The following is a 22,186-nucleotide window of genomic DNA, read 5'->3' on the forward strand; positions in this document are numbered from 1 at the left end:
AACATAATTGCACAAGGGTTTTCAAGCAAGTGTTTTCTAATCATCCATTACCCTTCTAACACAGTTAGCAAACACAATGTACCATTAGAACACTGGAGTGATGGTTGCTGGAAATGGGCCTATATACACCTATGTAGATATTGCATTAAAAACCAGACGTTTGCAGATAGAATAGTCATTTACCACATTAACAATGTATAGAGTGTATTTCTGATTAATTTAATGTTATCTTCATTTAAAAAAACTGTGCTTTTCTTTCAAAAATAAGGAAATTTCTAAGTGACCCTAAACTTTTGAACGGTAGTGTGTATATATATATATATATGTGTGTGTGTGTGTGTGTATATGTATGTGTGTGTGTGTGTATATATGTATGTGTGTGTGTGCGCGTATATATGTATGTGTGCATATATATGTATGTGTGCATATATATGTATGTGTGTATACATATGTATGTGTGTGTGTGTGTATACATATGTATGTGTGTGTGTGTGTATACATATGTATGTGTGTGTGCGTGTGTATACATATGTATGTGTGTGTGTGTGTGTGTGTATATATATGTATGTGTGTGTATATATATGTATGTGTGTGTGTGTATATATGTGTGTGTGTGTGTGTGTGTGTGTGTGTGTGTGTGTGTGTGTGTATATGTATGTGTGTGTATGTGACCCATAATCTGTACAATTCGATTGAAAACAAACTAAAATCATTTAGAGGGGAAAAATAAAAATAACAAAACTGCAATAATATGGTTGTATAAGTGTGAACACCATCTTATAAATGGCAATGTGGTTGTATTCAGAATTAGCCAATCACATTTAAGCTCATGTTAAATAGTAGTCAGTACACAGCTGCCATTATTTAAAGTCATTCTAAGTAACCCCATATAAAGTTCCCCTGCTCTATTAGGATTTTCCTGACATTTGCTTTGTTGCACGTGACTGCAAAAGCAATGGTTCATAAAGAGCTTACAATACATCAAAGGGATTTGATTGTTGAAAGGCATCAGTCAAGAGAAGGGTACCAAAGAAGTTCCAAGTCATTAGATATATCATGGAACTCCGTGAAGACGGTCATCAAGAACAGGATTACATTTTGCACAACAGTGACATTACAAATAACTGAATATCCCTCAAATCTTGATGAAAAGACAAGGTGAAAATTGGTCCGGGAGTTCTACCAAGAGGCCTACAGCAATACTAAAGGAGCTTCAGGACTTTCTGGCAGGTACTGGTTGTGTAGTGCATGTAACAACAATCTCCCGTATTCTTCATATGTCTGGGCTGTGGGGTAGGGTAGAAAGACAGAACCCTAACAAAGAATTCAAGGCCGGCAAATGTTTTGCAAAAACCTACTTTAAGGCTGCCAAAAGCATGTGGGAAAACATGTTATGGTCTGATGAGAACAAGGTTGAAAGTTTTAGCCATAATTCCAAAAGGTATGTTTGGCGCAAAGCCAACACTGCACATCACCAAAAGAACAGTATACCTACAGTGAAGCATGGTGGAGACAGCATTATGCTTTGGGGCTGTTTTTTCTGCAGCTGGAACTGGGACTTTAGTCAAGGTGGAGGGAATTATGAACAGTTCCTAATATCAGTCAATATTGGCACAAAACCTGCAGGCCTCTGCTGAAAAGCTGAAGATGAACTTCACCTTTCAGCACGACAACGACCCAAAGCATACTTTCAAATCGACAAAAGGATGGCTTCACCAGAAGAAGATCAAAGTTTTGAAATGGCCCAGCCAGAGCCCAGACCTAAATCCCATTGAAAATCTGTGGGGTGACCTGAAGAGGGCTGTACATAGGAGATGTCCTCACAGTCTGACAGATTTGGAGTGCTTTTTCAAGGAAGAGTGGGCAACAATTGCCAAGTCAAGATGTGTCATGCTGATAGACTTCTACCCAAAAAGACTGAATGCTGTCAAAGTCAAAGGCTAATTCAGCAAAGTATTAGTTTAAGGGCGGCTTTACACAAACGTGTAATACGCACTGACCTATGCTAGTCTGTGGGGCAGTGCAGACTGTCAGTGATTTTTGCGCAGCGTGTGTCCGCTGCGTAAAACTCACGACAGGTCCTATATTTCTACGTTTCAGCCCCAAAACATGGGCCTTTCTCAAGGCATTGGTGATGTCCATGGGTTTCAGACTTCAGGCACTCGTCATTGCCTGCAAAGGATTTGTCTCAAAGTATTAAACAAAAAAAAAAATTCTATGGTAATGTTAATTTGTCCCATTACTTTTGAGCCCCTGAAATGAGGAGGCAGTGTAGAAAAATGTTTACAATTCCTAAACTTTTTAAAGGATATTTTTGTTCAACCCCTTGAATTAAACCTGAAAGTCTACACTTCAATTGCAATTCAGTTGTTTAATTTCAAATCCAATGTGGTGGCATGCAGAGCCCAAACCATGAAGATTGTATCATTGTCCGAATAATTCTGGACCAAATTTATATATATATATATATATATATATATATATATATATATATATAATAATAAAAAATCATGATTCTATCATGCCTATATAAAAATTATCCTAACTGCATCTTTTTCCCTTTCAGGAGTCTGGGGCAGCGCTTTTGCAGCCAACCTTGATGAGATTTGGGCTCAGGCATCTGGCACAGGCATACGCTGGCTTAATTCTTTGACTGATGTTATCAAGGTAATAGGTAAGGGATGAATAATAGTGCAGTAATTGTTATTTTTACAGAAAAGTGGAGATGTATAACACCGCAATAATGTTCTTTATAATTTATGTAGTAAGCTGTCAGTGTCTCACTTTGTCTGTCACACTGTCGTCAGTCACACACAAGCAATATCATTCATATTCACTCCTGCACAAATTATCAGTCAAGGACGAATTGATGTTCATTGCATTCAGACACAAAATAGCAATAAGTCTGGGTTTACACACAGCGTAAACACTGTGGAATATCCACAACTGAATTCTATGCTGAAATTCTGCATCATTTGCTTTAGCAGAAAAGTGGATGAGATTTTGCAAATCCGAGGTCACACTGTGGAAATAAATTGCAGAAATGTTGTCCGGAAAGTTTTCTGCAGCAGCATATTAACTATGGGTACAAGGCAGGGTTGTCATCTCTCCCCCTGTTCTTTGCATTAGCTATCAAACCTTGCTTGATTAGAGAGGATAGGAACATCGTAGGGTTTGGAGCCAGGGGGAAGGAGGACAAAATAGTTCTTACTTCTCATAATCTTTTATCATTTTAGCAGATCCAGAGGAGTGGCTGGACTATCTAATTTTGAAGATTCTTAGGTCTTAAAATAAATTGGGAGACGTCCACATTACTCCCTCCTTGATAATACAGAAGTAAAAATAAAAAGTACTATAAGAGTGGTTTTACCCGGGTAACCATTTTAAATACTTGGGCATTAAAATATCAAATAAGATCAAACAATTTGCATTATAACAATGTTTAATAGTTTGGTTTGGGGAAGGGAGAGAGTTCGCATGACACAAGAATATCTATACCTCTCAAGATTAAATGGGGGACTTTCCTGATGTTAGATGATACTATCTAGTAGCTCAACTCCAGTATATTAAATAATGGAGAAAAGATGAATTTCTACAGTGGTTAATAATGAAACAAAATGGCTCTATGTTGAAATATATGAAGTCCTGGAATCGGAACAATTAAACACTGGGTACCTGATGGAAATACCGACAGCTTTACATTAATATAAATGCTGGAAACATTTGGGAAAGGAGTTGGGTCGAAGGGGGTCGTTGGAGTTTTCACCATTTTGGTATAATATGAATCTTGATGAGTGTAAAGATATTCCAGAGCTCCCCCTTCTGAATATAAAGGGAATAAGGAGGATACTAGATATAGTAGCGTTTGTTTTTTTTTTGTTGTTTTTTTTTTTGACCACTATTGACCTTCCTGACAGAGCCTCATTTTTCAAATCTGACATGTTTCACTTTATGTGTTAATAACTTTGGAATGCGTTCACCTATCCCAGCGATTCTGAGATTGTTTTCTTGTGACACATTGGTTTTTATGTTACCTGCAAAATTTGCTCGATACATTCAGTATTTAATTGTGAAAACACCAAAATTTAGTGAATTTTAATGTATCTGCTTGTAAGACAGGCAGTTATACCACACAAAATAGTTGCTAATTAACATCCCCCATATGTCTAGTTTAGATCTGCATCGGTTTTTTTTAATATCGTTTTATTTTTCTAGGACGTTACAAGGCTTAGAACTTTAGCAGCAATTTCTCACATTTTCAAGAAAATTTCAAAAGGCTATTTTTACAGGGGCCAGTTCAGTTGTGAAGTGGCTTTGAGGGCCTTATATATTAGAAACCCCCAATAAGTCACCCCATTTTAAAAACTTCACCCTTCAAAGTATTAAAAACAGCATTTAGAAAGCTTCTTAACCCTTTAGACGTTTCACAGGAATTAAAGCAAAGTAGAGGTGAAATGTACAAATTTACATTTGTTTTTACATTTTTTGTAACACATGAGGTTTTACTAAGGAAATGCAACTCAATATTTATTGCCCAGATTCTTCAGTTTTTAGAAATATCCCACATGTGGCCCTAGTGTGCTAACGGACTGAAGCACCGGCCTCAGAAGCAAAGGAGTACCTAGTGGATTTTCGGGACTCCTTTTTATTAGAAAATATTTTAGGCACCAAGTCAGGTTTGATGGGCTCTTGCGGTGCCAAAACAGTGGAATCCACACAAAAGTGACCCCATTTGGGAAACTACACCCCTGAAGGAATTTATTGAGGGGTATAGTGAGCATTTTGGCCCACAGATTTTTTGCTGAATGTAGTGGAATTATGCTGTGAAAGTTAAAATACAATTTTGGACATTTTTACAGAGATAAAAGGAGAAAAAGCACCCCAACATTTGAAAAGCAATTTCTCCTGATTACAGCAATACCCCATATGTTGTCAAAAACTGTTGTTTAGATACACAGCAGGGCTCAGAAGGGAAGAAGCACCATTTCGATTGAAGAGCTCAAGTTTTGCTGGAATGGTTTTCAGTGTCATACCGCATTTCCAAAGCCCCTGTGGGACCAAAAGAGTGGGAGCCCCCAAAAATGACTCCATTTGGGAAACTAAAGCCCTTATGGAATTTATCAAGGGTTATATTAAGAATTTAGACCCCACAGGACTAAAGGAGAAAAAGCACCACCACATTTGTAAAGAAATTTCTCTCGATTAAAACGATACCCCACAAGTCCTAAATGGCTATTTGGACACGGCATGGCTTAGAAGGGAAACAGTGCCATTTGGCTTTTGGAGCACAAATTTAGCAGGAATGGTTTGCGGAGGCCATGTCGGATTTGCAAAGCCCCCAAAGGGACAAAACAGTGAAAACCTCACACAAGTGACCCCATTTTGAAGACTACACCCCTTGAGGAATTAATCTACGGGTGTAGTGAGCATTGTCACCCCACAGGGGTTTTATAGATTTTATTAGAATTGGGCAGTGAAAAAAAAAAATAATCTTCTGAAATTTTCTTCAATAAGACGTAGCTTTAGCTCCAAATTTTTCATTTTCTCAACAATTAAAGGAAAAAAAGAACCCCAACATTTGTAAAGCAACTTCTCTGGAGTACGGAAATACCCCATATGTGGTCATAAACTGCTGTTTGGGCACACAGCAAGGATCAGAAGAGAAGGAGCGCCATTTTGCTTTTGGAGTACAGATTTTGCTGGAATGGTTTCTGGTCGCCATGTCGCATTTGCAAAGATCCTAAGCTACCAGTACAGTGGAAATTCCCAAAAAGTGTCTCTATTCACGAAACTATACCCCTGGAAGAATTCATCTAGGGGTGTAGTGAGCATTTTGACCTCACAGATGTTTCATAGATTTTATTAGAATTGGGCAGTGAAAATAAAAAAAATACTTTTTCTTCAATAAGACGTAGCTTTAGCTCAAAATTTTTCATTTTCTCAACAAATAAAGGAAAAAAAGAACCACAACATTTGTAAAACAATTTCTCCTGAGTACAGCAATGCCCCATATTTAGTCATAAACTGCTGTTTGGGCACACAGTAGGGCTCAGAAGCGAAGGAGCGCCATTTGGCTTTTGGAGTACAGATTTTGCTGGAATGGTTTCTGGTCGCTATGTTGCATTTGCAAAGCCCCTGTGGGACCAAAACAGTGGAACCCACCCACATGTGACCCCATTTTGGATACTACACCCCTCAAGGTATTCACCTAGGGGTGTAGTGAGCATGTTAACCCCGCAGGTGTTTTTTTTCAGAAATTAGTGTGCACTCGATGTTGCAGAGTGAAAATTAGATTTTTTTCCATAGATGTGCCACTATAACAAGACCGCTCTCTAATTATTATGCTGTGTTTCCCGGTTTTAGAATCACCCTACATGTGGCCCTAATGTTTTGCCTGGACTATCGACAGGGCTCAGGAGTGAAAGAGTACCATGCGAAATTGAGGCCTCATTTGGCAACTTACACAGTATTGGTTCACAATTGCAGAGGCTCTGATGTGAAATAATACAAGAAACTGCTAAGAAGTGACCGCATTTTGGAAACGACACCCCTCAAGGCATTTATTAAGGGGTGTAGTGAGCATTTTCACTGCGGATGTTGCAAAGTAAAAATTTAAATTTTTCCTTACATATGACATTTCAGTGGAAAATATGTTGTGCACAGCTTGTGCCACTGGAGGTACACGCCCCAAAAATTGTTAAAAGGGTTCTCCCAGCTATGGCAATGCCATATATGTGGAAGTAAACTGCTTTTTGGCACACTGTAGGATTCAGGGGGGAGGGAGCACCATTTGGATTTTGGAGCATAGATTTTGCTTGGTAGTAGTTTTGTTTGGAGTTTTACTTGTATTTCAGTTTATAATGTGGGGCACATGTGAGTTGGGCAGAGTACATCAGGGGCATAGTCAGGTGGTATAATAATGGGGTAAACAATAAAATAATCCATAAATATTTGTTACACTGTGAAGCAATCCTTTATTCGCAGGCCAGTGTCGCACTGATAAATGTCCTTTCTTATCCCCCTTTTGGTCCACACTCCGCACATTTGCAGTTTGGGGAATTTAGCTGGGAAAGCGTCTTTCTGGAATGATACGGGCACCCTCGCTTCAAGCAATATATTTGGGCCCTTCCCTTCCTGGTTCCCTAGTTTTAGGGACTTGGTAAATCACCACTTGAAACAGAAGAAATGTTCCCCTCGGGCCTGCACAACCGCATATTTTTCTTTCCTGACTTATTGGAGCCTTAACTTATTTTATTTTTTCATAGACGTAGTGGTATGAGGGCTGTTTTTTTTTGCGGGACGAGCTGTAGTTTTTATTGGTAACATTTTGGGGTATATGCAAATTTTTGATCACTTGTTATCCTTTTTTTTGGGAAGCAAGGTGATCAAAAAACAGCAATTTTGGCATCGTTTTTTAGGTTTTTTTGAACAGCGTTCACCACGTGTCATAAATTCCATTTTAATTTTATTCTGCGGGTCCAAATTTATAGCACTTTTTTATGATTTACAACTTTTTGCACAGTAAAATTACTTTTGTAGAAAGAATGTATTTTTTCTGTCGCCAAGTTGTAAGAGCCATAACTTTAAAAATTTTTCGTCGACGGAGCTGTATGAGGGCTTGTTTTTGCGAGACGAGCTTTAGTTTTTATAGGTACCATTTTTGGATACATGTCACTTTTTGATCACTTATTATTAAAATTTTTGGGAGACAAAGTGACCAAAACACAGCAATTCTGGCATTATTTTTTACGTTTTTTTACGGCGTTTACTGCATGGGACAAATAACATAATATTTTAATAGTTCAGGTCGTTAGACGCGGAGATACCAAATATGTATGATTTTATTATTTTTTTTCAATAATAAATGACTTGATAAGGGAAAAAGGGCGATCGTGTTTTAAGTTATTACTTGAAACTTTTATTTTATTTTTTACAACTTTTGTTTTTACTTTTTTTACACTTTGTTTTACACTTTTCTTTATTCCCACTAGGGGACTTGAAGGTGTAACTGTTTGATTGATGTTCTAATACATTGCACTACCTATGTAGTGCAATGTATTAGAAATGTCAGTTATTCACTGACAGCAAGCCGATCAGGCTCTGGCTTCGGTCGGGGCCTAATCTGCTTTCGTAATAGCAGACCGGAGGCCATTGTTGGCCTTCTGTTGCCATAGTGGCAGTCAGCAGCCTTGCCATCGCTTGGCAGGCTGCCGATTTTCTACAAACTACTAAGATGCAGCGATCGCATTGGATCGCTGCATCGAAGGGGTTAATGACAGGAATCTGAGCTAGCTCCGCTTCATGCCGATACAGTGGGGTGTCCGCTGTAACATACAGTGGACACCCACTGCTGATGACGCTGGCTCAGTTTCTGAGCCGGAAGCTGAGCCGGCGGCATCTTGCTGATGGTACCGGAAGCCTTTTAGGCCCCGTCGGGGAGCGAGGTATAGGAGGCTTGCATTGCTAGCTGACCGGGAGGCCAGTATTAGGCCTCCGGTTGCCATTGCAGCCACCGGCATCCCAGCTATCACGTTGCTGAGGTGCCGGTGGCTAAGAACTCCACATGCTGAGATCTCTATTGAACACAGCATTTGATGGGTTAATCGGCTGGATCGGATGCTAGCTCCGGTCGTGCCCATTACCTCAGGGTGCCAGCTGTAACAAACAGCTGGCACCCGGCGGTGATGGTGCGGGCTCAGCTCCTGAGCCCGCACTATCACCGCGACGTAATAGTACTGCGCTTTGCGGGAAGCCCTGCCCGAGTCCGCCGTTAACAGAGGTTAACAGAAAAAGAAAAATTTTCCTATGTTCAAATGGAAAATGCAATAACATACTGAAAATAAGGAAATCTATAATAAATATCCTGTGAACACAACCTTTAAGCGGCTACGAGAACAGGATATTGGGGAAAAACCCTCTGTCAAGAATTTATAGGTCTTTAATAGAAAGCAAGATAGGAAAATCTAAATGTGTTAATAATTGGGAAGTAGAGATTAACACTAGAGACGAGATTACATGGGAAACTGTTAAAATTAAGTGAGTTTTTTTTATGTTTATATAATCCATAGATTCTATTACACTCCGCAATTGTTGGGGAAAATGTATAGTAGTAGGAAGGATATTTGTCCCAGATGCGAAGAAGGGATAAGAAGAAGGGGCTGATTTTATGCATATTTTATGGAAAGGTGTGGAAACTGATAGGTTCTGGGATGGAATTTTTTGTGAATTCTCCGAATGCCTCGAAGTTGATGTCTACTTCTCACCCCACTTGGTGATAATAGGGGATGACTCTGAAGAAAATATACCAAGAGGGAAGAAAAACAATTTAACCCCTTAATGACCGCCTATACGTGTTTTCACGGCGGCCATTAAGGGTACTTTTGCCAGAGCACTGCCTTTTCACGGCGGCGCTTTGGCACAAGATAGCTCCCCCGGGAGGCGCTTAAATACCGTCGACTGAGCTACGGAGGTAGCTGAGGCCTCGGAGCACAGACTGAGGACCGTTTTGTCCGGTCCCCTGTCATGTGATCGCCGTTATTCAACGAATAATGGTGATCGCTGTAAAAACCGTGGCGGTTCGTTCTCTCTCTTCTCTCACAGCATATATTCTGTGAGAGAAGAGAGAAATGGTCTAAATAAGGGCCAGCACCCCCTATTAGATCCCCAATCAACTCCCCCCCTCCCGTGCGTCACCCTTACCTGATCCGAATCTTCAAGATGGCACGTGACTGACTGTCCCGTCGCAATCAGAGCTGAAAGTCTAAATGTCCCCTAGTGGGACAAGTAAATAAAAGATAATGAAATTTTTTTTAAAAAAAGAGTAATAATAAAAGCTATAAGTTACATAAACAAAAAATGCTTTTTTCCCCTATAAGTATTTTATTATAGGAAAAAAATGAACACGTTAAAAAAAGTACACATATTTGGTATCACCACGCTCGTAACGACCCCAACTATAAAACTATAATATTATTTTTGCCGCACAATGAACACGGCAAAAAAAAAGACAAAAAACAAACCTAGAAGCACGATTTTTTTGGTCACCACCCCTCCCAAAATATACAATAAAAAGTGATCAAAATAGTACCAATAAAAATTACAACCCGCCCCGCCCCGCAACAAACAAGCTACACAGCTTTTTTTGACTGAAAAATAAAAAAGTTATGACTCTCAGAATAGGGTGACACAAAAAAAATGATTTTATAAATAAGTGATTTTATTGCGCAAACGCTGCAATGGTCATTTATAGCCCAGGGTGAACGCTGTAAAATAATAATAATAAAAACCATTTTCAGAATTGGTCACCTTGCTTGCCCAAAAATTTAATTAAAGGTAAACAAAAAAATCGCATGCACCCCAAAATGATACCAATGAAAACTACAGATTGTCCCACAACAAATAAGCCCTCACAAAGCTCCGGTGAAGAAAAAATAAAAAAGTTCTGGCTCTCAGAATATGGCGATGCAAATTGTGCAGTATTCCAAAAGCGGATAAGATTGGACGCCATTTATCAGTGCTACACTGGCCACATATCTGCGGATTATTATTTATTTACCCCATTATTATACCCTCTTATTATACCCTGATGTATTCCGCACAGTCTACATATGCCCCAACATTGTAAACTGAAATACCAGAAAAATGCCAAACAGAACAACTACCAAGCTAAATCTGCGCTCCAAAAGCCAAATAGCGCTCCCTCCCTTCTGAACCCTGCAGCGTGCCCAAACAGAAGTTTACGTCCACAGATATGGCATCGCCATACCCGGGAGAACCCGGTTCATATTTTATGAGGTATTTGTCTTCAGTGGCACAAACTGGGCATAACATATAGTGCACTAAATGGCATATCGGCGAAAAATTATAATTTTCACTCCGCCCCATCCATTGCGCATTAACTCCTTCGCGCACCACGACTTAATAGCATGTCATGGTGTGGGGGTGATGTGTGGAGCGGGCTCACGTGCTGAACCTGCGCCATACGCTGCAGGTGTCAGCTGTGTATTACAGCTGACACCCGGGACTAACGGACAGGAACAGCGATCAACTGTTACAGGAGCCTGTAAAAATGACAATCTACTTCAATACATTAGAAAAAATAAGACCTTACACCACTCTATTGACGGAAAAATAAAAAAGTTATGGCACTTGGAAAGCGGGGAGGGAAAAACGAAGAAGAAAAAGCAAAATTGGATCAGTCTGGAAAGGGTTAATTTCTTTCTAATGAAAAAATATTTATGTACACGTGTGGGGTATTGCCGTACTCGGGAGAAATTGCTTTACAAATTTTGGGGTGCTTTTTCCTCTTTTATCCTTTGTGAAATTGAAAAAATTCAACATTTTAGTGGAATTAATGTTGATAATAAATACTGCAGAAGACCTGTAGGGTCTAAATGCTCACTTTACCCCTAGATCTCTTCCTTAAGTGGTGTAGGTTCCCAAATAGTGTCACTTTTGTGTGGTTTTTGTTTTGGCCTCTCAGGGGCTTTGCAAATTCTACATGGCACCCGAAAACCATTTCAGCTAAATTTGAATTCCAAAGCCAAATAGCACTCCTTACATTCTAAGCCCCGCTGTGGGTCCAAACAGCGCTTTATTAGCACATATGTCATATTTCCGTAATCGGAAGAAATTGTTTTACAAATGTTTGGGTGCTGTTTCTCCTTTATTCCTTGTAAAAATTAAAAATGTCTAAGTTTTTTCAGAAAAAAAGTAGATTTACCTTTACAGACTAATTCCAACGAATTCAGCAAAACAACTGTGGGGTAAAAATGCTAACTTTCCTCCTAGAAAAATTCCTTGAGGGGTGTAGTTTCCAAAATGGGGTCACTTTTGGGGGGTTGCCACTGTTTTGGCACCACAAGACCTCTTTAAACCTGACATGGTGCCTAAAATATATTCTAAAAAAAGGTGGCCATAAAATCCACTAAGTGATCCTTTGCTTGTGAGGCCTGTGTTTCAAACCAGTAGCATACTAGGGCCACATGTGTAATGACAGGGTAGGGAGACAGACAGGTGAGCCCTAATCTACCCGCCACTCAGTCCCTGCCTACTTGCAACGGCCCGTCCTAGGCGACGGTCCCTACGCTCAATAAGTGCACGACAGACAAGGGTACACAGAAGCTAAGGGAAATGGGGCAGTTGCCCACGGCAACACAGTGAGCAACAAGAGTAGTGAACGAGCCGAGTCAAACCAGGAGTGCACGAGGTAAAAATTGCAGAACAGGAGCGTAGTCAGTAAAGCCAGGGTCAAAAATGAAGCAAGGTCAATAATCATAGCAGGAGCAGCAGAGCCAGGAAACAGAAAAGAATCACAGGCAAAGAAGAAGCAGGAAATGCAGGTATAAATAGACAGAGGGCGGAAGCTAGCTCCGTCTGGCCAGGCTGTGATAGGCTTTCCCACTGCTCAGCCTCCCAGCCTGACTGGTAGAAGATCGTGTCACTCTCTCAGACTTAGGAGCAGGTGCAGACTGATTACTCACGGGCGTCGACACAAGCTGTGTCTGGCAGATCCTTTACAACATGTGAGATATTTCTAAAAACTACAGAGTCTGGGCAATAAATATTGAGTTGCATTTCTCGGGTAAAACCTTCTGTGGTACAGAAAAAAATGTATTACAAAAGGAATTTTGGCAAAAAAAATTAAATTTGTAAATGTCACCTCTAATTTGCTTTAAATCCTGTGGAACGCCTAAAGGGTTAAAACACTTTCTGAATGCTGTTTTGAATACTTTGAGGGATGCAGTTTTCAAAATATGGTGATTTATGGGGACTTTATAATATATAAGGCCCTCAAAGCCACTTCAGAACTGAACTGGTCCCTGAATAAATATCCTTTTGAAATGTTCTTGAAAATATGAGAAATTGCTGCTAAAGTTCTAAGCCTTGTAACGTCCTAGAAAAATAAAAGAATGTTCAAAAAACGATGCAAACATAAAGTAGACATATGGAAAATGTAAACTAGTGACAATTTTGTGTGGTATTACTATCTGTTTTACAAGCAGATGCATTTAAGTTTATAAAAATGCAAATATTTTCAAATCTCCAAATCTTGGTGTTTTTTTACAAATAAATATTGAATTTATCGACCAAATTTTTTGACTAACATAAAGTACAATATGTCACGAGAAAACAATCTCAGAATCACTTGGATAGGTAAAAGCATTCCGAAGTTATTACCATATAAAGTGACACGTCAGATTTGAAAAATCTGCTTTATTATTAACGCCAAAACAGGCTCAGTCTTGAAGGGGTTAAGAAATCAGTTTTTTGCAAAATTGCAAATAAGTAAGAAAGTAGATCTCAAATAGTTCTCTGGAGGTAAAAATATGGAAAGAAAATGTTGAAAGAATAATGAAATATGAGAAGTTATATTACCGTAGCAAGGGGATCCAGTGTAATAGAACATTGTGGGGGAAATGGGAGGGAAGGTGTTAAAGCCAGGCCGGTCTTCGAGGGTGGGTAGAGAGGGAATAAAAATATTTATTTATTGTAAAATATTTACTGTTGGTTATTTAAGTACTGTATTTTTCGGAATATAAGACGCACCTGACCATAAGACGCACCCAGGTTTTAGACGAAAAAAAAATTGGAAAAAATTCAGTTTTTTACTACTTTTACAAAGCAAAAAATATGTTCTGTTTCACCACATTCTGTGAGCCAGTTTTTGGTACATACAATTTTTTTTATCACTTTGTATTGCATTACTTTTATTTTTTTTACATTGTGCTTGGGGAAAAATGAGAAAAGGTTTTTTTTTTTTTTACTTTTACAATTTTTTTTTACACTTCTGAAAATGTTTGTAACTTTTTTTTACATATTTTATTAGTTCCCCTAGGGGACTTGAACCAGCGATCATTAGATCACTGGTATAATACACTGCAATACATGGATGAGTTACAGAAACAACATAACTCGCTGGGCTACGCTGTTTCTGTAACTCCCATAGTAGTGAATGGCAGTTACAGAAGCAGCGTAACCTGCTACGCTGCTTCAGTAACTACTATTCAGTTGAACCAAACCCATTTTGACAAAAACAGGTACAAAATATGTGAACCATCTTTACATGTGCTACACATTTTATTATAAATACCATGAGTTGAACAGGTAGACTCACAGCTTCGTGAGAAACCTCCATTAACCCCTTGGAGACACTGCCAATTTTGGTCTTTTGAACACAACCCATTTTTTCAAATCTGACGTGTCAATTTATGCGGTAATAAGTTTGGGACTGTTTTACTTATTCAAGCAATTCTGAGATTTTATTGTGACACATTGCACTTTTATGCTAGTCGTAAAATTTGGTCGATACATTCAGTGTTTATTTATTAAAAACACCAACTTTTAGAGAAAGTTTTGAAAAAGTAGAATTTTTCTAAATGTAAATGTATGTACTTGTAAGATAGACACAAAATAGTCACCAATTAACATTTACTATAGGTCTACTTTAAGCTGGCATCGTTTTTTGAACGTCATTTTCTTTTTCTAGGATGATGCCAGGCACATAACTTTAGCAGCAATTTCTTACATTTTCAGGAAGATTTCCAAAACCTATTTTCTTAACCCCTTAAGGACGCAGCCTAGTTTTGGCCTTAAGGCTCAGAGCCCATTTTTCAAATCTGACATATTTCACTTTATGTGGTAATAACGTCGGAATGCTTAAAGCTACCCAAGCGATTCTGAGATTGTTTTCTCGTGACACATTGGGCTTCATGTTCGTGGTAAAATTTGGTCGATATATTCAGTGTTTATTGGTGAAAATTTGCAAAATGTAGAGAAAATTTTGAAAAAATAGCATTTTTCAGAATTTAAATGCATCTGCTTGTAAAACAGACGGTTATACAACCAAAATAGTTACTAGTTCACATTTCCCATATGTCTACTTTAGATTGGCATCGTTTTTTGAACATTCTTTTATTTTTCTTGGGCGTTACAAGGCTTAGAACATAAACAGCAATTTCTCATATTTTTAAGAAAATTTTAAAAGCCTTTTTTTTTAAGGTACCTCTTGAGTTCTGAAGTGGCTTTGTGGGGCCTATGTATTCGAAACCCTGATAAAACACACCATTTTAAAAACTAGACCCCTCAAAGTATTCAAAACAGCATTTAGAAAGTTTTTTAACCCTTCAGGCATTTCACAGGAATTAAAGCAAAGTGGAGGTGAAATTTGCAAATTTCATTTTTCTTGCTGAATTTCAATTTTATTCATTTTTTTTTCTGTAACACAGAAGGTTTTACCAGAGAAACACTACTAAATATGTATTGTCCAGATTCTGCAGTTTTTAGAAATGTCCCACATGTGGCCCTACTGCGCTCGTGGACTAAAACACAAGCCCTAGAAGCAAAGAAGCACCTAGTGCCTTTTGAGTCCTCTTTTTTATTAGAATATATTTTAGGCAGCATGCCAGGTTTGAAGAGGTGTTGAGGTGTCAAAACAGTAGGAATCCCCCAATAGTGACCCCATTTTGGAAAATACACCCCTCAAGGAATTCATTTAGGGTTGTTGTTACCATTTTGACCGCACAGTTTTTTCACAGCACGTATTTGAATTGGGCTCTGAAATGAAAAAAATTTCATTTTTTCCAATAAAATGTCATTTGTGATCAAAATTTCTTATTTTCACAGGGAACAAAATACCCCATTTTGTTGCCCAATTTGTCCTTAGTGTGGCAATACCCCATTTGTGGTGATAAACTGCCGTTTGGGCCCATGGGAGGGCTCAGAAGGAAAGGAGCGCTATATGTTTGTTGGAGTCCAGATTTTGTTGGATTGGTTTTCGGGTGCCATGTCGCATTTGCAGAGCCTCAGAGGTATCAAAGCAATGGAAACCCACCAAAAGTGACCCCATTTTGGAAACTACACCCCTCAAGGAATTCATTTATGGGTGTTGTGACCATTTTGACCACACAGTTTTTTCACAGCACCTATTTCAATTGGGCTGTGACATTAAAAAAATATATATTTTTTCCAATAATATGTCATTTTAGCTCAAAAATTCTTATTTTGACAAGAAATAAAATACTCCATTCTGTTGCCCAATTTGTCCTGAGTGCGGCAATACCCCATTTGTGGTGATAAACTGCCGTTTGGGCCCATGGGAGGGCTCAGAAGGAAAGGAGCGCTGTGTGTTCTTTGGAGTACAGATTTTGCTGGATTGGTTTTCGGGTGCCATGTCGCATTTGCAGAGCCCCAGAGGTATCAAAGCAATAGAAACCCACCACAAATGACCCCATTTTGGAAACTACACCCCTCAAGGAATTCATTTATGGGTGTTGTGACCATTTTGACCCCATAGTTTTTTCACAGAACTTATTTGAATTGGGCTGGGAATGAAAACAAAATTATTTTTTTCAAATAATATGTAGTTTTGGCTGAAAATTTCTTATTTTCACAAGAAACAAAATACCCCATTCTGTTGCGCAATTTGTTCTGAGTGCCGCAATACCCCATTTGTTGTGATAAACTGCCGTTTGGGCCCATGGGAGGGCTCAGAAGGAAAGGACCACCATTTGGCCTACTGGGGATTTTCTAGTGCGAAGTCATGTATGCAGAAGCTCCTGAGGTACCAGTACAGTTGAAACCCGCAAGAAGTGACCCCGTTTTAAAAACTACACCCTTAAGGCATTCATCTAGAGGTGTAGTGAGCATTTTGACCGGAGACCTACACCCCATAAACTGTAATGTGGGTTCTCCCGGGTATGGCAATACCCTACATGTGGCTGTTATCAGCTGCCTGGACACACAGCAGGGCCCAGAGGGGAAAGACGAGGGGGGATAAGCTGTGTGGAGTGCATCAGGGTAAGTAAAATTGGGGTAAATTATAAACCAAGGGATGTATGATAAATTTTAAAACACTTTCATACAGAGCTCTGGTTATTCGGGACACGTGTCACATTGATATATTGTGTCATCCATTATCGCCCTCTTATAGCAGACTTTGCACCTCTTTTGACTTTTTCCCTTCTTGCCAGTTTGGGGAACTTCTCCTGGAAAGTGTTGCCCTGGTACGATGCGTGTGGGCTAGCTTCCAGAAGTACTGGGTGCCCCCCCTTCTTGGTCCCTAAAGATTAGGTTCTTGATAATCACCTCTTGAAATTCCAGGAAAGTTCCCGTCTGGCCTGCACATCGACGTAGCATGTACGCATTGTACAATGCCATCTATATGATGTGCCCGGCCAGCTTCTTATACCACACCGCATGGCGCTGTAGGGCTTCAGGGCTTGATCTTACAAGTCCATCCCTCCCATGTACTTATTGTAGTCCAGGATGCAGTCTGGTTTGGGGGTGGCCTTTCCTTCATATATCCTAAACCTGTAGGTATACCCTGATGCACTCTCACAGCTTATACATCTTCACGCCATACCTTGCCCTCTTACCCGGCAGGTACTGCGGAATTGAACCCTCCCTTTAAAATGTACCAGGGACTCATCAATAGAAATACACTTCTCGGGGGTGTATGCTTGGGAAAACCGGGCACTGGAACGGTCTAATAGGGGTCTCCGTTTATACAAACGGTCAAAACTGGGGTCATCTCGGGGTGGGCACTGCTCATTATCAGTATAATGTAAGAAGCCAAGTATTGCCTCATTTATTTATTTTTTTAGGTTCCAGTTCAGTTCTGAAGTTGCTTTGAGGGGCCCATATATTAGAAACCCCTATCAAATACCCCATTTTAGAAACTAGACCCCTCAAAGTATTCACAACAGCATTTAGAAAGTTTATGAACCCTTTAGGTGTTTCACAAAAATTTAGAGCAAAGTAGAGGTGAAATGTACATTTTTTTTTTGTCATAAAATCCTCTTTATACCATTTTTTTTATAACACAAAAGGATTTATCAGTGAAACGCAACTTAATACGTATTGCCCAGATTCTGCAGTTTTGAGAAATATCCCACATGTGGCCCTAGTGCAGTAATGGACTGAAGCGCCGGCCTCCGAAGCAAAGGAGCACCTAGTGGATTTTGAAGCCTCTTTTTTATTAGGCACCATGTCCGGTTTGAAGAGGTCTTGTGGTGCCAAAACATTGGGAACCCCCCAAAAGTGACCCCAATTTGGAAACTAGACCCCTTGAGGAATCCATTGCAGTTTTCTTGGGGTGCATGCGGCTTTTTGATCAGTTTTTATTTTTAGGTGGCGTGGTGACTAAAAAACAGCAATTTTACGATTGTTTTTTTTTCTTTTTTTTTTACAGCGTTCACCGTGCGCTATAAATGACATATTCACTTTATTCTGCGTGGCGATACGATTACGGCGATACCAGATGTTTATAGTTTTTTTTTATGTCTTATGGCGTTTGCACAATAAAATACGTTTTGTAAACAATCATTCACTTTTTGTGTTGCCTTATTCTAAGAGCCAGAACGTTTTTATTTTTCAATCAATAAAGCCGTGCGAGGACTTATTTTTTGCGTAACGAACTGTAGTTTCGATCAGGACCATTTTTAGGTACATGCGACTTTTTGATCTCTTTTTATTCCATTTTTTGGGAGGTGAAGTGACCAAAGAATTGTGATTGTGGTTCGGTTTATTATTATTTTATTTTCCGGCGTTCACCGTGCGGGATAAATAATGAAATAATTTTGTAGCTCAGGCCGTTACGGACGCGGCGATACCAATTATGTATAGTTTATTTGTTTGTTTATATATTTTTATTAATAATAAAGGACTGATAAGGGAAAAAGGGGGATTTTTACTTTTAATACTTTTAAATCTTTTATTTTCTTATTTTTACACATCTTTTTTTAACTTTTTTTTTACTTTATTACTTTGTCCCACTAGGGGACATGAGGGCAGGAGGCCCTGATCGCTATTCTAATACACTGCACTACATGGGTAGTGCAGTGTATTAGAACTGTCAGCTACTCACTGACAGCAAGCATAGTGGGTCCTGACGTTGTCAGGACCCACTAGGCTTCCGTCTATGGCATAGCCGGACGCCATTGTTTGGTGTCCGGTTGCCATAGTCACCATCGCCGGCCGCTATCGCGTAGCAGGCCGGCGATGGCAGCTTAACCCCTAAAAAGCCGCGATCTCTATAGAACGCGGCTTTTAAGGGGTTAATCAGCGGGGACACAGCGATCGGTCCCCGCTGTAGGAGCTGTGACAGCTGCTGAACAAGACAGCAGCGTCACAGCTCCTGTATGTGTCGGGAGGACGGCCGAAACGGCCGTTACTCCCGAGACGTACTATTACGGCATGGAGCGCGAACGATACAGCTGCCATGACGTAATAGTACGTCAAGGAGCGGGAGCAGTTCCGTTCTGAAGTGGATTTGAGGGGCCTATATATTAGAACCCCCCCCCCCACCAAATAAATCACCCCATTTAAAATATGCATACCTCTTAAGTATTCAAAGCGGCATTTCAAAAGTTTTTTTTAACCCTTTAGACATTTCACAAGAACTATTGTATTTTCCAGATTCTGCAGCTTTTAGAAATATCCCATATGTGTTCCAGTTTACTACTGGACTCAAACTCAGGCCTCAGAAATAAGGAGCACCTAGTGGATTTTGGGGCCTCATTTTTTATTGGAATATTTTATGCACCATGTCAGGTTTGAAGAATTCTTGTGGTGCCAAAACATAGGAAACACCTCCAAAAAGACACCCATTTTCGGAACTACACCCCCAAGAAATATATCTAGAGGTATAGTGAGCATTTTGACCCCACAGTTTTTTTGCTATATTTAAAGGAATTAGGACGTGAAAATCAAAATATACATTATTTTTATAAAATGGAGTTTTATCTCAGATTCGTTTAATTTTCATAAGGAATAAAGGAGAAAAAGCACCCACACAATTGTAAATAAATTTCCCCTGAGTACGGTAATATATATGGTCATAAACTGCTGTTTGGACATACGGCAGACTTCAGTAGGGAAGGAGCGCAATTTGGCTTTTGGAGCTGAAATTTTGCTATTATGGATTTCGGGTGCTATGTCGTATTTGCAAAGCCCCTTAGGAGCCAAAACAGTGAAACCCCCCCCCCCCCCCAAAGTGAATCGATTTGGGAAAGTACGCCCCTCAAGGAAGCCATCTAGGGTTATAGTAAGCATTTAGACTGCGCAGATATTTAGCAGAATTTATTGGAACTAGGTCGTGAACTAAAAATCTAAACACATTTTCCAAGGGATGAAGGAGAAAAAGCATCCCAACATTCGCAGAGCAATTTCTCCCGAGTATGGCAAAACATCATATGTGATCAGAAACTGCTGTTTCGACACACGGCAGGGTTTAGAATGACAGGAGCAATATTTGGAATGTAGATTTTGCTGGATTGGTTTTTGGGTGTTGCATTTGCGGAGCCCCTGAGGTACCAGTACTGTAGAAACCTCTAGGAAGTGACTCCATTTTGGAAACTACACCCCTCATCTAGGGGTGTAGTGACCATTTTTACCCCTCAGGTATTTCATAGATTCTATTAAAATTAGGCAGTGAAAATGAAAAATTTTAATTTTTTCAAAAAATATGTCGTTTTAGCTCCCAATTTTTCCAGGGGTAATAGGAGAAAAAAACCACAAAATGTATTTCTCATATCCCGGTTATGACAATATGTGGCCATAAACTGCTGTTTGGGCACATGGCAGGGCTCAGAAGTGAAGAAGCGCCATTTGGGTTTTGGAGCACAGATTTTACTGGATTGGTGTTCTAGTGCTATGTCGTATTTGCAAAGCCCCTGAGGTCTATATATAGAATTCTTGTTTGAATGTTGATCCAATTGGATTGCGACTTGGGATAAGGAGGGAATTTTTCCTTTTTAGAAAATATTGCTTAATGCCTTAACCCCTTAATGACCAAGCCAGATTTGTCAAATCTTGAACTTTTACCCAATATTCTAATTTTCTGAGAGACTAAATATTGGGTTTTCATTAACTGTTAGCCATAATCTTCAACATTAAAAGACAAAAAAATGCTGGAAATAGATCACTCTGTGTTTAACCCCTTAATGACCGGGCCTGTTTGGACCTTAATGCCCAAGCCAGATTTGTTAAATCTGGTATGTCTGACTTTATCAGAGAATAACTCCGTGAAAGTTTTGAATATCCAAGTAATTCTGACATTGTTTTTTTGTCACACGTTGTACTTTATTTTAGTGGTAAAAGTAGACTGATACAATTTGCGGAAATTAATTAAAAAATAGAAAAATAGAAGAAATTTAACTGTAATATGTCACATATGTACACACATACTGTACCATTTTTTTAAATTAAATATATATTTCCATCTCTTTACTCTATTTTGGCAGAACTTTTGAAAAAATAAAATACATTTTCAGCAATTTAGAGGACTTACAAATTGAATAATAATTTTATAAATTTTGAAGTATATTTTGTATTCCTGCATCAAGCCAGGTTTTCAGAGGCTCATAGGTCTCAGAATGATGGAAACCCCCACAAATGACCCCATTTATAAAACTAGACCCCTTAAGGTATTTATCTAGGGGTATAGTAAGTATTTTGACCCAACAGTTTTTTGCTAATATATACATATACATTAATACATAGCAGCTGGAAAAAAAATTCACTTTTTTCATAAAAGTATCAGTTTGAAGACCGATTTCTTTGTAAAGCTAAAATGAAAATGAAGAAACACACCGCAAAATCTATCACCTTGTTTCTCCTGTTTTCAAAAATCCCCTATTTGTGGCCCTAATGCGTTGCCTGGAGACACAGCAGGGCCCAAAAGGAAGGGAGTACCCGGAGGCTTTCAGGACTCATATTTTGCTTGAAAATGTTTTAGGCCCCACTGTACATTTGGAGAAGCTTTGAGCTGCCAGAACGATAGATACTCCCCATAAACGACCCCATTTAGAAAACTAGACCCCTTAAGGTATTTATCTAGGGGTATAGTTAGCATTTTGACAACACAGGTTTTTAACTAAATATATTGGAATTAGTCTGTAAAAATTAAAATCTACTTTTTTTCTGAAACAACATAGAAATGTTTAATATTTACAAGGAATAACGAGGAAAATGCACCTCAACATTTGTAAAGCAATGTCTCCCGATTACGACAATACCCCATATGTGGTAATAAACTGCTGTTTGGACCCACAGCAGGGCTCAGAATGGAAGGAGCGCCATTTGGATTTCTGATTTTGCTGGAATGGTTTTCAGTGCAATGTCGCATTTGCAATGCACTTGAGGGACCAAAACAGTGGAAACCCACCAAAAGTGACCCCATTTTGGA

General features: G+C 39.2%; 1 protein-coding gene across 1 annotated transcript in view; it reads left to right on the forward strand.

Moving 5' to 3' along the window:
- Positions 1-22,186, forward strand: part of PLA2G4F (phospholipase A2 group IVF) — a 632,963-nt gene that overhangs the window by 433,780 nt on the left and 176,997 nt on the right. The window contains exon 16 of the mRNA XM_075844320.1: positions 2,567-2,674. Coding sequence (XP_075700435.1) covers positions 2,567-2,674 — 108 coding nt within the window. The remainder of the gene's footprint in view (positions 1-2,566; positions 2,675-22,186) is intronic.

The sequence above is a fragment of the Rhinoderma darwinii genome, chromosome 12 (genome assembly GCF_050947455.1).
Source record: "Rhinoderma darwinii isolate aRhiDar2 chromosome 12, aRhiDar2.hap1, whole genome shotgun sequence".
Lineage (NCBI taxonomy): Eukaryota > Metazoa > Chordata > Amphibia > Anura > Rhinodermatidae > Rhinoderma > Rhinoderma darwinii.